The sequence below is a fragment of the Solanum lycopersicum genome, chromosome 12 (assembly GCF_036512215.1).
Source record: "Solanum lycopersicum chromosome 12, SLM_r2.1".
NCBI classification, from domain to species: domain Eukaryota; kingdom Viridiplantae; phylum Streptophyta; class Magnoliopsida; order Solanales; family Solanaceae; genus Solanum; species Solanum lycopersicum.
This window is the reverse complement of record NC_090811.1, coordinates 66578202-66593794: the sequence shown is the minus strand read 5'-3', so window position 1 is coordinate 66593794 and position 15593 is coordinate 66578202. Positions and strand designations below refer to the sequence as shown.

Sequence of the window (15593 nt, the reverse complement as noted above, 5' to 3'; positions counted from 1 at the left end):
GATTAACTAAATAGAAAGTACTTTGAATCTAGGCTAATTATATTAGTGTGGTGTTTGTGATGCACATGCTGCTCAGTCTAGTACTAATTAATAGATCTCATTATCTTAAGTTAATTAATTGATTAATTATGAAGTGATATATGATTATTCAAAATACAATTAAAAAAAATAGCTTTAAAATTCTTGAAATAATGCACAAGTATCCCTCAATCTATACTCGAAATTTCAATAACACACTTATACTATACTAAGGTCCTATTACTCCCTGAACTTATTTTATTAATAATTTTCAATCTCTTTTCGGCCTACGTGACACTGTCTTGTGGGGTCCAATGTTGGTTGACTTTTTTTTTTCAAGTTAGTGCCACGTACGCCGAAAACGGGTAGAAAATTACTTATAAGTGTGTCTCTAGAATTTAGAGCATAGGTTGAGGAGGTACGTGTGCATTTTCCCAAAATCCATCAATAAGATATTGAAGTAGTCACCAAATTATATTAATAGTGATTTTTTTCAATCAATTTTAATTTATTGATAAATAGTATCTAGTAATTAGGCTTTATTAGCTAGCTAGATTAGATAAAACAAATATAAATTCTATATAGTTGTCCCAAATGATGGGTTCGTCTAAAAATGTATTTTATTTTGAGTTCACTTTATTATTATTAAAATAATTAAATTAGTTATAACTAATAGAAAAAATTGTTTCATAAAGTTAAGTGGAACTTAAATCAAACAAAAGTTATTAGATGTGAGAAATAAAGTTTTATGTTGATTGTTGAAAAGAAAATAATGTTAGTATATATAAAATGATATTTTGAGAAATTTAATCAAACGGATTTAATCTAAAATAAATAATTTAGGTTGTTTTAAACCAATCATATAAAACCTAGAAACCTCTTTTAGTTAATTGTGTTTGTTTCTACTCTAAGCATTAAAAAAATATAAAAAATAAAATTTTTATTTCAAATGTAAATAAAAGACCGATTATACAATAATTTTTTTTTTCATTCTTAGCTAATCTAATTAGTTTATATTTGTTTCTTTTATGTAGTGAATAATTTTTTATGATTAGTTTATAATTTTTTTCTATTCGATGTTGTTTATTTATATTATAATAAATAGTTGTTTGCATATAATTTTCTGTTTATAAAATTAAAATATAAATAAGTTTTTTTAATCCTGACAATTAATTTTTTTTAGAAGTAAAAACAAAAATTTATAAAGTCAAAATTATATTTTTTATTTATAATTTTAAGAAACGTGTAAAGAAAGTAGATAAAATTTTAGTTTTACTAATTTGCACCTTTATTTTTTTTTAACTTTACAAATTTTATTGACACTTTAAAAGAGAATTAATTATTATAATGAAATAAAAAAAATTGTAACTGATTATATCTTAATTCATAAATTAACAAATAATTGTATATAACTACTTTAGCAATTTAAAAAATTAATATCAAAATAAAAAAATAATATCAAAATCAGAATGAATCAGAAAAGAATTTTTGAATTTCCTTTTCATAAATAAAATTATTAAAGAATAGAAGTGTAAAATTTATAACAAGGGTCGGAAAAGAAAAAAAAACAAAAATAAAAAATAAGAGAGAGAGAATTTTTTTTGGCTTAAGTCATATGCGGCCCCCTAAAGTTGTCTGCATAATTCATTTAAGCACCTCAACTAAGGTTTGTACATATTAAACACTTTAATTATTCAAAACTGTGTCTATTGAGCACAAAATGCTGACGTGGCTAAATAAGTGTATCTCACTGCCTAGTAGCGCGTGAATATATTCCTAATCTATTTAAAAATAAACTTTACTCTTTTTTTTTATCCTAATCAGCATTAATTAACCAAAAAGAAAGCAACCCCACCCATCCCCACCCCTGTAGGCTGTACCAATTGTCTTCTTCTTCACCCCATTTCTGCACTCTGTTCTTTTTTTTCCTTTCATTTTTATTTTTCACTCTTCATAAATTGAATTTGTTAAAAGAACTTGCAATAAGAAACAAATGGGACATCAAAACTATTGTAGCAATATTTGTTCTCTTTATTGATTTTGAAATAATTTATCAAAATAATTTATCCACATAGATTTTTTTTCCATAAAGAATCTTAACAATCACTCCATTAATATATTATACTTCATAATTTAGTTCACTATTTGCATTAGACTTGATTTCAAAAAGATTAATCTTTTCAAAGGAATAGAAAATGAGAAGTAATTGATGATGATGAAGAAGAAGATAAGGCATATGATTAGGTTGAAGAACTTGGAGGAGGGGGTGGGGGAGATTTTCTTTTTTCTTCTTTTTGTTGTTGCCGGAGGAATGAAATTTGTTGTTGGAATCATAACAATGGCTGGTGAAGGGAAGAAGAAGAAAGATGGGTGGGTTGGGTTTGTGTGGGAATGGGGGTTTTCTTTTTTCTCCTTTTTGCTAATTAATTTTTAGGATTATTAATGATTGGAGTTTTTATTTTCATTTTTTAAAAAATAATCAAATATTCATTAGATGGGGCCCATGTGCCACATACTGCAATTTTATTGGTTACTTTTTAAAAATAGTGTGTGTGAGTTACACACACAACATTTTAAAAGTTTATTATTATTTTGTATTTAATAGGTACATATTCGTTAATATTAGAGTGTCTAATAGGTAGTAGCCTTACTTGAGGTGTTTAAGTGAATTATGAGGACAACTTTAGAGGGCCGCAGATGACTTAAGCCAATTTTTTTTATAAAGGAATAGAGAGAAATGATAGTTTGGCCATTTTTTGAATTAGAACCCAATAATCTACTTGGTAAAGTATAAGTAGAGCCTCATATAAATTTTGTCTGTCACATCAAATATATATCTTGTACGTAATAATTTTTTTTCCTGGCAGATTGGTCTACAATAACTCTTTAGTGACCTCCTAAAGTTGGCACCAATTTTCACTTAGAAATTTTAACTAAACTTTGTTTATTTTAGACACCTCGTGGCATGTCTCGTTGTGTTATTTAAACACTTTTTACTGACATGGCATAGTGAGTGTAATACACTCAATACCAGCGCGTGAAAGGCTGAATTAATCTCTCTTTTTTTTTTCATTTTCTTCCTCATTTCTCAGCTACCATCTATCAAAATTTGAACTCCTTGCATGGAGAAATAGTTTTGATGATTCTACAGACAAAAAAAAATGAATTTCAACATAAACAGATTTCACAAAAAAATAAATTTCGATCAATTAGAAAAGCCATGATTCATGTTGTCGCAAAGAAGAAGGACATCGAAAAAACTTGAAAAAGACGAAGAGTGGGTGGAGAAGACGATGTGGTTGAGAAAGGGGTTGGGGTTAGGGTGGGCAAAGGTGTAGAAGACGAGACGACTTGGGTGGGTGGGTAGGGGTTAGGGTGGGTGGGGCGGAGAAGATGACCTTAGTGGGGTTGCCTTTTTTTTTTGAATTTTTTGTATAAAAAATTTCACATGTCATTAAGTCATTGGCTACTTATTCATTCTACTAAAATATCATTATTTAAAAAATATTTTTAATATATATGCCACATATTTTTATTTAATTTGTCACTTTGACACGTCGTCGGGCGAGTGTGTTATACACTCCTTATATATTTGAACGTTTGTTAAAAAATGGTTAAAATAACATAATGCAGTATGATATGAGGTGTCTAAAATAAATAAAACTTATTTAAAGTGTCTAAGTGAAATTGATGCCAACTTTAAGAGACCGCCGATGATTTAGGCCTAATTTTTTTTCTAAAATTTATGTGTGTTCATTTGTGAATTAATATTATTTTATTATTATTATCATCATCATTTTTTTTTAAAAAAAAAGTTCAAGCTTATTTTTAGCCAATAATTTATTAAAAATAATTTTCCTACTTCATAAAAATTAGAAATAAAAAAATTATTTTAGTATCTCTTCTAATTGAATTCACCAGTTATATTGTTGTTGTGTTTCACACATATTCAACATTCCTAAAAGGAGATTAACATATCTAATATGTGTTAGGTTTTATTTGCCCTAAATTTCTTACCATAAATAGGTTTTCCTTTTGGGAGAAGGTGTTGGATTGACTAATCCTTTTTCTAGTAGAAAAAGGTTTAGGAGTCTATAAATAGAAGAATGTCCATTCTAACTTAATCAGCATTCACAATGTAGTCTTAAAGCCTTTGAGAGTTTTGGTTAGGGGAAGAATTTGTGGGTCACAAGCTTGATACATTATCACTTGTGTAAACCTCCCATGTATTCTGAGTGAATTGGTAGAGGTTGTTTCTCTCTGTATTTTGTACTCTCATATTTATAATGGATTTCTCATCTCCTTTATGGACATAGGTCGATTGACCGAACCACGTTAAATCTTTGTGTCATTTGGTATATTCTCGTTGTCTTCTTACACGTGGTCTTTTGAGGTTTGCTTTGCTAGCTTCCGCATTTACACCTGCTTATTTCTGTTCCTAACAAGTGGTATCAGAGCCGTATTCAATGATGGAGTCAGGTTTATTGGTTCGATAACCGATGATTGAACCAGGTTAGAAGAAGGTGTTCATCTTGACGTGTGTAGTTCTGCCCGCAACCTTTTTGACAGTAATGAAGATTTTGTTGGAGAAATTGTTTCAGATGAATATTGCGTTGAGACATAAATTTTGCAAAGGATATTATGGAGAGGAGAAGCAAGTTGTTGAAGATTAAGTAACAAAAGGTGGACAAATTTATTTTGACAGAAATTCAGGCCAAGGGGGAGATTTGTTGGGTTTTATTTGCCCTAAATTTCTTACCATAAATGGGTTTTCCTTTTAGGAGAAGGTTTTGAATTGACTAATTCTTTTTCTAGTAGGAAAAAGTTTAGGAGTCTATAAATAGAAGAATGTTCCTTCTAACTTAATCAGCATTCATAATGTAGTCTTAAAAGCTTTGAGAGTTTTGGTTAGGGGGAGAATTTGTGGGTCACAAGCTTGATACGTTATCACTTGTGTGAACCTCCCATGTATTCTGAGTGAATTGGTAGAGGTTGTTTCTCTCTGTATTTTGTACTCTCATATTTATAGTGGATTGCTCATCTCCTTTGTGGACGTAGGTTGATTGACCGAACCACGTTAAATTTTTGTATTTTTTGATATATTTCTCATTGTCTTCTTACTCGTGGTCTTTTGAGGTTTGCTTTGCTGGCTTCCGCGTTTACACCTGCTTATTTCCGATCCTAACAATATGCATATTTCAAAAACTAATAAAAGAGGCTATACAAACATATTTCAAGCTTCGCAACATAGTTCTTTTATTTCTTTAGAATCATAATTACATCCCAACGAAGAAACTTTACTTTTATGTCATTTCAATATCAATATCCTATAAAAAAAAAGATGTCATTACAATCTAAGAGTGGAAAATATCGATACAACATCTTAACATGTATAATTTTCTCTCTTTTATGAAAAACTGAAGTGCGTAGTCCTAAAGACTCAACTTTTGACATCACACACATACAAATAAACCATCAATGTAAGTTATCTTCAATCCGTAAAAGGAAAAAAAAAACTTTTTACACTTTCTACTTTCGACTTTCGACTTTACTCTTATTTCCTTTGTGAGCTTTTTACATTTGTGCTCTGTGATAAGAGAACAATTGTTACTATTCTAGAAAGATGTAGAAGATCGTACGTGTCCATTTAGTTATAGGATGAAAGACACGTATAACATAATGCTTGAAAAGTCAAATATACCCCGAACTTAAAATTTATTGACTTTAAGTTAACATGTTGAAATAAAAAAACAAAGAATTAGTAATTGTTTCAGATAGAAAACTTACAAAATTTTCCACTTCTCTAATATATTTTCGATCATTGTTTTTCCTTGTGAGCTGATTTGGTGAGAAATGAGCGAGAAAATCACATTCTTTTCATAAGTTTCCTACTGATCCGTGGTGAGAACCACATTTGTTTCTAATACTGTTAGATACGCTAGCAAGTGTAAAAAAATATTACTCTATTGACCTACTATATCATTGTTAAACTCACAGAACTATTCGATACGTTAGCAAGTGTAAAAAACTGTTTACGCTATTGACCTACTAAATCATATTAAACTCCCAGAACCATATACAATATCAACAAACTCAATCTAAACCCACAAGTGCAATATGAGGAAGGTGTTGTGTACACGAACCTTACTCCTACCTTATAAGCTGTTTCCAAAATACCTTCACCTCAAGTAAAGCATATCAAGGTTTTTTTTTCGTTTTAGTTTCTCATTCAATGTTTGGTACTCGCATTGGAGCCCAACTCTGAAAAGTCCCACACTTAAAGGATTCTTTTAAAACACTCTCTAACAAAGACTAAGGTTGTTTCCAAAAGACCCTCACCTCAAGAAAGACGTATCAAGTTTTTTTTTCCTTTTAGTGTTCAGTACCCGCATTGGAGCCCAACTTTGAAAAGTCCCACACTTGAAAGGGTTCTTTTAAAACGCTAACAAAGACCATTTCGTACCCACAGACACTAATCCGGACCCTTGCTAGTCAAGTTTATATACACTTCCTTATAGGTACAACTACCATCAACACTAAAGCATATAACTAGGCAAAATAACTTCATAAAAGGTATTGGACATCATGCAAGCATCATAATAAAAGAAAAAAAAGTAGCAGAGAAGAAAGTTGTATTGTAATTGAAATTTAGAACCATAAGTAAAATATTTAATGAAGTTGACTCATTGTAGGGGAATGGAGGAAAAAAAGGGGGCAAAAATGGCCAAGTTGCAAACAAGCAATTCCTCCCTTGAGAAAAAATTTTAATGTACAGAGAAGAGCCAAGCTGCATTATTATGTACCAGTAATCTCCCTATCCATTTTCATTCTCTTTGAACTTTGGACCTCTGGCAAGCTACCCACCCCCCTCTGTTGGGGAGATGCATCATGCAAATACGCACAGTTGGCGCCATGCCGGCATCCTCGTGAACTATTATAATAGATGCAAGGCTTCATTATCTTAGGTTTTGAATCTCTTGAATTGTAGCTATTTTGTGATTCTTGAACTGAACCTAACTGTTGGTTGTTTCGGTGGTTGTTATATTGTGGTGGTAATGTTTCTTGCCTTTCTCCTCCATGCTGCTGAATGAGAGACTTGTAATAGTTGATGTCCCTAGCTACAGGTGCTGGCATAGAGGAAGTAGGTGTTGACATAGTTGCTACTGGAGCTGGTAAAGGAGCTGACATGGCCTCGGGTATACGAGGCCTCAAACCGGAAACGGGTCCTATTCTACTTGGAGCAGAGTGGAAGGGGCCGTTTGTAGCACCTGCCATCGAGGGGATAACTAGTTCTGTTCTACTGACTTGAACTGGAGGAGGATCTGTCCTACCTGAGTGATAGAAAGATGGATTGGCTCGACTAACTACAGGTTGAGATGGAGCAGCAATACTTGATGCCTGTGGCCTTGCGTTGGGCATGAGATTAGCAGCAGATATGCTTTGGGTATTCATAGCTGGCACGCTATGGGAGCTGGTGCCTACTCCTTGGTGTGTAACCAGTTGCCCAACAATTTTCGGGTCACTCAAAATTTTTATAAGCAGATCGCGATCAATCAGATTTCCCTGGCCACTGTCTGCCATGAATGCAGTTAAAGCTGCCTGAGCTTCTGCTACAGCATCAAGCCCCAAGCCAGGAACACCTCCCGGTGATGAGATTCCATGGACTGGAAGGCTATTTCCGGCACTTCTATTGCCCAAGGGAACTCCTGACTGCATTACCTGGGCCGTTGAGCTGGCACCATTAGTAGGTACAGCAGTGCCAAATGAAGGATCTGCTACCTCCTCCTCTTCAACAGGTGTTAAGGGTACAACTGGTGTGTGCTGATCATTATGAAGGGTTTCATCTCCAGGACCCATAGAAGGACTGCGTGGGGAAAAAAGAACAATTTAAAAGAAGTAACATCTAGAACTAAAACAAGATCAATGGAAAAGGAATTTTTAAAAAATGCTTTTAGAAGGAACAAACCAACAAACAACATAATCAGCGTAATCCCACAAGTGGGTATGGGGAGGGTAGGATGTACGCAGACCTTACCCCTACCTTTGTGAGGTAGAGAGGCTGTTTAGACTCTCATCACAACAATGCATTACCAGAACAGGCTAGAAAGAAAAAAGAATCCTACAAGAATGAAGAATCATACTTTGGAGGAATGGAAGATTCACGTGGATAAATTGCTTCGAGAACTCTCATCTCCCGTTGTTTCTGAACCTCCATGTCATTGCTTTCTTCACCAGCAACGACTCGCCAACTTGTATCCAACACAAACTGTCAAAAATCAAGGGAAGTGTTAGCAACTAGTACAGTGATGCTATGACTTCATGTGTGCAAATATGTGAGAAGGAAAAAAGAGAATAAAATTACAGAAAGAGAGGAAATAAAATGCCAGAATGCTCAAAATAAAGAACGCATGCCTCAAAATCTTACAGAGCATGTATAAGTAGCTCCTCCCCCCAGGACACACACCCAAACCAGTACTGTTTAAGTGAAATTATCAACTCAACTTTAAATTGGCACATGAACATCCAACGCCAGTAGCCTATCAATTGTTCATTTCAATTTCTGCACCTCTTGTAAATCAACATAGTTTAGGGACCCAGCAGGTCCTAACTCAACATATATCTCCAATATCTCCATATAGTTACAATCAAGTAAACAATCTCAGATGTAATATGGAATCTTTTTTGTTTTGCTCTGCCACTTTTTGTCCGTTCCTCTCGACAAAAATTTCTAGAAGGATGGAGTAACTACAAATGTGCTTCTCTCCTCAGCATCTCTCTATGAGACCTTTGATTGGATTCAAAGAGAATGCTTTCAGGAACAAGAGGTTATCATTTGATTTTGTTTGAAAAGGAACCAATAAGAGAAAACCAATGATATTGGGAAATGTTTAGCAGGTATAAGGAGGAATGTGGATATATGTGGGTTTGAAATGCATTTCCTTCCTGGGAAAGTTACACCAAGAAAAATTTCTAAAGGTTTAAACGGTATTATTTGCTAAATCAATTCATAGCCTTACTCAAAGTGAGTAGAATTACACCGCAATACCGAGCTAGTTCGGGTTGGGCCGAGTGTATGAATCCTCAATATCATAAATAAGGGGAAAAATCTAACCTTATCCAAGTTGAGCATACTTATCTGGAGAAAAGTTATCCAAGTTGTATATGGGAATCTGTATCGAAGTATTAACTCATTTATTTCAAATGGCTCAACAGGTGGAAACTCATCTATTTGTATTTTGGTGGATCCTTGGGTGAGAGATACATTTCCCTATTTTCATCCCCTTCTATATATTACTCCCTGAATCCCAATTTAGTTGGCTTTTTTTCCCTGTTAAGAACTGAAACCTTGAAAAAAAAGTTTAAAAGCCTAATAATAATATTGCATTTTTCCTTTAATGAGATGCTTTTCCAGGAGCTGCAGGTTCTGTTGCATATTCAATAGGAAGTTAACTTAGTCAATTTTTGCATATTTAGCTATGTGTCAACTGGCACCTACAAATTGGGACTGACGGAATTGCACACTGCTTGACAGCACACATCAAGTGTTTCTCATAAAGTAGTAAAAGGAGAAAAGAAGAAGAGAAAGTTTTATTCAATTGAGTAGGTTACATCATATAAGAAGCTCCTTCATAAAAGATTTAATTAACAGTAGGTGACATAAAAACAAATGTCAACTACACAAGAAAAGAAATTTTAACTACATGAATTAGATTGAGGAAACCATCCTAATTATTTGAATTTCTTATTATCAAATAATCATTAAGAATATTGCATGATTTTACATATATACTAGTATTATACTTCTCTAAATCTCTCAACTTTGATAGATGTTTTTGTTTCTCTTATAACTTGAATAATATTAAAAGAAATGCAGATGACCTCAAATCCTCTGTTGCCGCATACATCCCCAGATGGCTTTAGATATTGGGGGTGGGGGGCTGATCTTAACCCGTAAAAAAATTATTATTATTTTCATTTCCAACCCGCCTCGCATAAACTTTTTAATATTTTATTTTTTTAATTAAGTTCGATACTAAATAAATTTATTTTCACATTAAGCTATATTAGTTCAATAGAAAATGACTTTCATTTTATTTTTTAGAGGTCAATTGAGAATCATGTAAGAAACCATTTTAGTTTTCATTGAACCATTTTCATTTACTATCCTAAATATTTAAGTAACTTTAAAGATATTATCTTAACAAATAATGTTCTATCACTCTAAATAAATAATGTTGAGCTTAACCCGTAAAAAAATTATTATTATTCTCATTTCCAACCCGCCCCGCATAAATTTTTTAATACTTTATTTTTTTAATTAAATCCGGTACTAAAAATAAATTTATTTTCACATTAAGCTATATTAGTTTAATAGATGATGACTTTCATTTTATTTGTTTAGAGGTCAATTGAGAAGCATCTAAGAAACCATATTAGTTTTCGTTGAACCATTTTCATTTACTATCCTAAATATTTAAGTAACTTTAAAGAAATTATCTTAATAAATAATGTTCTATCACTCTTAAAAGAAAGTTAAAATTAATTTAGAACCTGCATAAAACCGCATTAGACCCGCAACTCGCCCCGCATTAGTTTTTTAAAAAACCACTTCAAATCGCCCCACATTAGTTTTTAAAAAACCACTTCAACTCACCCCATCCCTCCCCACCCTGCACAACCTTAAAACCGCCCCGCCTCGTATAGCCTTAAACCCATCCTGTCCCACATCCACGCGAACCCGTTGTCATCCCTAGATGGCTTAGAGCTGGAAACTATGAACTCCAAGCTGATACTTGGCAAGTGTTTTGTCTCTTCTTTTTTCCTTGCTGAAAGTGAAAAGGTAAGCAACTTCGGCATTTTTTTTATTTTTTTATTTTTTGAAACAGCTTTGGCAATTATTTTATCTTAATCATCCAATGGTTATTTCCTACAGTTTTTATTCAAAGTATCTCTGTTTTCGAGTTTTAATGGATGGCCAGCTAGACATTATCATGCTCCTACTTCCAAGCAATGTTTTAAACGGGTATATTGGGTCAAAAACAGACTTAGCAAGAGATTTTCCTTATCAAATATAAGGTCTTTGACAGAGACAAACAAATAGGGCTTTGCCTCAGTCTACCTTGTCTAATAGTAATAGACTTCACGAGAGCTACGCGGGATTTCTGTTAGTTCGTTAAATCATTTATTTGTCTGGAAGTTTCAACACTACGGCCTGTATATAAAAGGAGCAATGCGAGATAGATTCATTTAGTGTCCTATAAGTCAGTTTTTTTATAGGCTGCTTTTGAATAATCAAATAGAAAGACTTCTCTTCATTTGCATTCTTTCCTCTATATTGAACTGGCAACAAACTCAACTCAGCCATTCAGCTTTTTTGATACGTAAGATTACAGTAAGAAAGTAAAGTACCTTATTTTTCTTTTACCAACTAATATTAAAGCAATGTTCATAAATTCTGAAAATTTCCGAGCAAAATCTATATTCAAAATAAACAAATTCTACGCCCCAATACTAAACTAGTAGTGGATTGACTATATGTTATTTTATTCCCCTTGATCAGTAGACTATAAATTCATTTTTAAACATGACAAAAAGTCAAACTGGCCAAAGCTATCACTGAGCATTTGGTTCATTCATTTTCACGAGGGAAAAGTCCAACTATTAATCATACTACTAACATCCTAAATAGTGTTAACAAATAAAATAATACCTCAGAAAATACGAGTAAGAAATTTAAAAAGTGCAACTTACAGAGGGAGGACGCCTCCATTTGATTACAGGGATTTGAGCTACTTTATTCTTCCAGAGGCTTGCAGGCTGTGCACCCTCAAAGCCTGGTGGTAAATTATCATCAGACACCAAAAGACCTGCGTGCAAAGGCAATGATATCTTTGCTTGGAGATGATCTTGAGCTCCTCCTAATCCAACTTGGGAAGGGGAATCATCAGACAGGAAAAGTTTTACCTATCAAAAGAAAGATCTATTCAGTAAATGCATTCTATTTGGCAGCATCAGTCGATCAATACATATATATCCCAACACATATACATCCCATACAGAGAAAAAGATTTGATTAAAATTTGTGCCAAAAGATATCATTCATCAAAGGGTAAATAGCGATTTAGTCTTTCTATTATTGCATCATCCCAGTTTTAGTCCTTATATTATTCATCTGAGCACAATAAGCCTTCAATTAATTGAAACATTTGATACTTGATCCTTCAAACTAATGGAAGTTTAATTTTTAACAGAATTACATTTAAAAGATCTGGATAAGCCCGGGCAAAGCCTCTAAGTTTTGAATTAATTTTCAGCTTCAAAAAAAGTCTGGATAAGTCCCTGCTAATCAAGGAGATGAGCAAACAGATCGAAAACAAGATCAGAAAGCAGCATATTACCATCTTTTTTGGATAAGTATATTACAAGCTCATTCGTTTAGCTGATTGAAAGTAGTTCAGCATCAAGTATTGAAAAGCAATTTTTGGAATTAAAATTGATTCTATAAATAAGAAGTTACGTGTTTGGATAGAAGTGTGAAACTAATAATAAGCCACCAATGAGTGGTTAGAAAAGTGCTGATAAGAAAATTCTGTTAAAATGATCAATATGTCATAGTATTTTGATATTTTCAGAATAATAAAAATATTATTAGAGATAAAATAAAAGCTTTTGGTAAAATGAAAAGCGCCATTTAATCTAAAAAAGCCATAAGTTGGAGCCTTGGAGGTGACCAACTTATGGTTGGAGTTTACCAAATGCATAAATGAATAAAAAAGTACTTTTGATCTAATTTGATCAGCATATAAGCTTAACCAAACATCCTCTACCATAATAGAGAACGAAAGCTGAATGAAATAGAAAATCAAGGACAAACTTAAAGAAGACAGGGTAGACATTACTTGCTTTCATGGAAAAATTGAAGTTTTTGATTCATGATTGTTGGCCATAACATTCATATCAAGATAAAATTTTATTACTCTTCTCAAATAGTGCTGAATCGGGTCTGCCCAATCAAGCTTATCATTGGTAGTTTTAGCACCTTTCCCCTGCTCTCTACCCTATGCTTCTTTTACCCCTTTGTCCTTGATTTATATTCGATGTGAGACCTTTACATTGTAAAGCAAAAAGACTAGATGATCATGTTGTCATACTTGGTTGATTTAACTGGACCTTTTGTTTTTCTTCTTCTACAAATAAAACAAATATCCCCAAACATCCCAACATGATTCCTCTGCATGACTTCTGATAACATAAGTCAAACTACAGTAGACCATTATGCATCATTTGTCATCAAGACAGCCTCTAACCCACCTACGCGCTAATTAACATGCCTTTTGGCCACGTGAAATAAAATACATAAGACCCTATCTTTCACTGGAAAACATTATTGAATAATGACTTGACTAAAGAGTCATCATCTTCTTTTTTTAAAAAAAATTGTTAATGCCTAATGGTTGTGTTGGCAGCTTGTGCTCACCTTGTCCACCAAGGTTTTGATGAAACAAAAATTCTTAATGTCAATACTTCATCTTCTAAGACATCAAGAATTCTTGTTTCATCAAAACCTTGGTGGACAAGGTGAGCACAAGCTGCTAACACAACCACTAGGCGTTAACATTTTATTTTTTAAAAAAAAAAAAGATGATGAAGAAGAAACTTGGGAATATGTATCTTCTTCATCTTTTTCAATGAGCTTGTGCCTTGCGCTGATTTCTGTCATTAAATTCTCCTGCAACTGTCTTCACAAAAACTCTCTGAATATGTTCACAAAGTAGAACAAATTTACAAGTAAAATTTATTTTTTTATCAAGTAAAAGATTTCATTGATACTTACAAGCCAACTTGGCCGTAAACAAGAGATATACCAAAAAGAGAGGAACCTACAAAATATGGTTCTCTCCAAAAGAGACCCAATGGGTGAACCAAAAGAAAATGAAGACATCAGAGACCACTCTTCAATTAACCAAAGCTTAGCTCCAACCCCTTCAAAATCTCTCCTATTTCTCTCCTTCTGTTTACAAGTATAATTTCACTAAAATTTGGAACTGCATCAACCTTTTCCCTTCTTCCTCTGTTTTTGGACGAGTGCACTTGAGAAAATTTTATCAACACATATTACAGGATTCTTTGGTTTCAAACTTAATAAAGTAGTTTAGCTATCTCTTTCGGCTAAAATTAGTATTCTATTTGTCAGTCAAAGAATATATCAATCAACTACCCCACAAGACTAAGATAGTCTGGCTTCAAAATTTTAACATTAGATTCCAGTTTCCAGAATTACTAAATTCTAGCAATGTCTTAAACATATAACATACAAAACAAGTATCGAGAAAGTAACTCCACATTATTCCCCATATCACTCAATTTAACTTGACTAACAGTAATAAAACTTAACAATTGAGAATAATACAATAACAAAAATAACCAGGCTTCATTCCCTAACTAACTTGAAGTGGACTATAAAAAAGGGGGAGTCCAGTGCACGGGACTACAGCTAAAGGTCAGACCACAATGGTCTATTGTATACAGCCTTACATTGCATTTCTACAAAAGGTTGTTTCCACGGCTTGAACACGTGACTCCTAGTCACATAGACGCAACTTTACTGGTTGGATTAGACTATATGAATCATCAAACTCCATTCAAACTTCACCTCATTTCATTCGAATCTTAGGTGTTATATAGAGCTAAATTGGACTCTATGAATCACGAAACTCAATTCCGACTTTTAACCCATTTCACTCCAATCTTGAGTGTAAAATAGACCTAGATTGGACTATACGAATCAACCAACCCCATTCCCAACTTTTAACCCATTTCAATCCAATCTTGGCTATAAAAAAACCTCTTTTGTATCACAACAATCAAATTCATCAAAACAAAAAGGTTTATCAACACTTTAGAGTTCATCAGTTCCCAACTCAGTTAAATTTTCCTTTTTTTTTTTAGGGTTATTCAATACAATTACATCAATAAACTATGAAAATTACGGATCTTTACATAAATTATACCTGACAAAGACTATCATCTGAAGCCCAAGTAACCCTTTTCGATTTCTCCCGTCCTCGCATATTTACAAATACAAAAAAAATTCCGATTCGATTCGATTCAGTTCTCAAATATAAAAAAACCTTAAAGCCAATAGGATTAACAGTGATTTTATCGTCAAAATTCGCTCCAAAAACCCTAAAAAATCAGCTAAATTTTGATCCGATTTTGAAGAAAACGATTTTTCCGATGAAAGTAAATTTTACTTAACAGAGAGAAGAGAAAGAGAGAAAAAAAAAAAAAGAGGAACAGAGATCAAAAGGCAACCCTAAATAAGAACCCTAATTCCTCTGAATTTTTTTTTAATTTTTTTTTCTGTGCCCCCTTTTTGTTTATTTTAAAAGAAAAAATAAATAAATTATGAACTGTTCACTCACTGTTATATTACTGGAAAAAGAAAAAGAAAAAAAAAACTTGTCAGCCTGTATTCCTTTTCTATTTTTTCTTAATTTTAAATAATATTTTTAAAAAAATATATATTTACTTGTATGTATGCATGTGTCTATTATTTTCGTCTCAATTTATGT

General features: G+C 32.8%; 1 protein-coding gene across 1 annotated transcript; it reads right to left on the bottom strand.

Moving 5' to 3' along the window:
• Nucleotides 1-6633: 6633 nt before the first annotated feature.
• Nucleotides 6634-15421, bottom strand: LOC101247799 (zinc finger CCCH domain-containing protein 6). The gene is made up of 4 exons (XM_004252748.3): nt 15030-15421; nt 11770-11982; nt 8160-8284; nt 6634-7882 (listed from the first exon to the last, which is right to left on the bottom strand). Exons 1-4 carry the CDS (start codon nt 15087-15089, stop codon nt 6814-6816), a joined length of 1467 nt encoding a protein of 488 aa, XP_004252796.1. The 5' UTR covers nt 15090-15421; the 3' UTR covers nt 6634-6813.
• Between the last annotated feature and the right edge of the window lie 172 nt (nt 15422-15593).

Excerpts from the sequence above, each read along its gene's own strand:
- LOC101247799 (XM_004252748.3), bottom strand. The coding sequence starts at position 15,089 with ATGCGAGGACGGGAGAAATCGAAAAGGGTTACTTGGGCTTCAGATGAT. Across the intron at positions 11,983-15,029 it reads CAGATGATAGTCTTTGTCAG|GTAAAACTTTTCCTGTCTGA; the intron begins GTATAATTTATG and ends TTCTTTTGATAG. Across the intron at positions 8,285-11,769 it reads AATGGAGGCGTCCTCCCTCT|TTTGTGTTGGATACAAGTTG; the intron begins GTAAGTTGCACT and ends GATTTTTGACAG.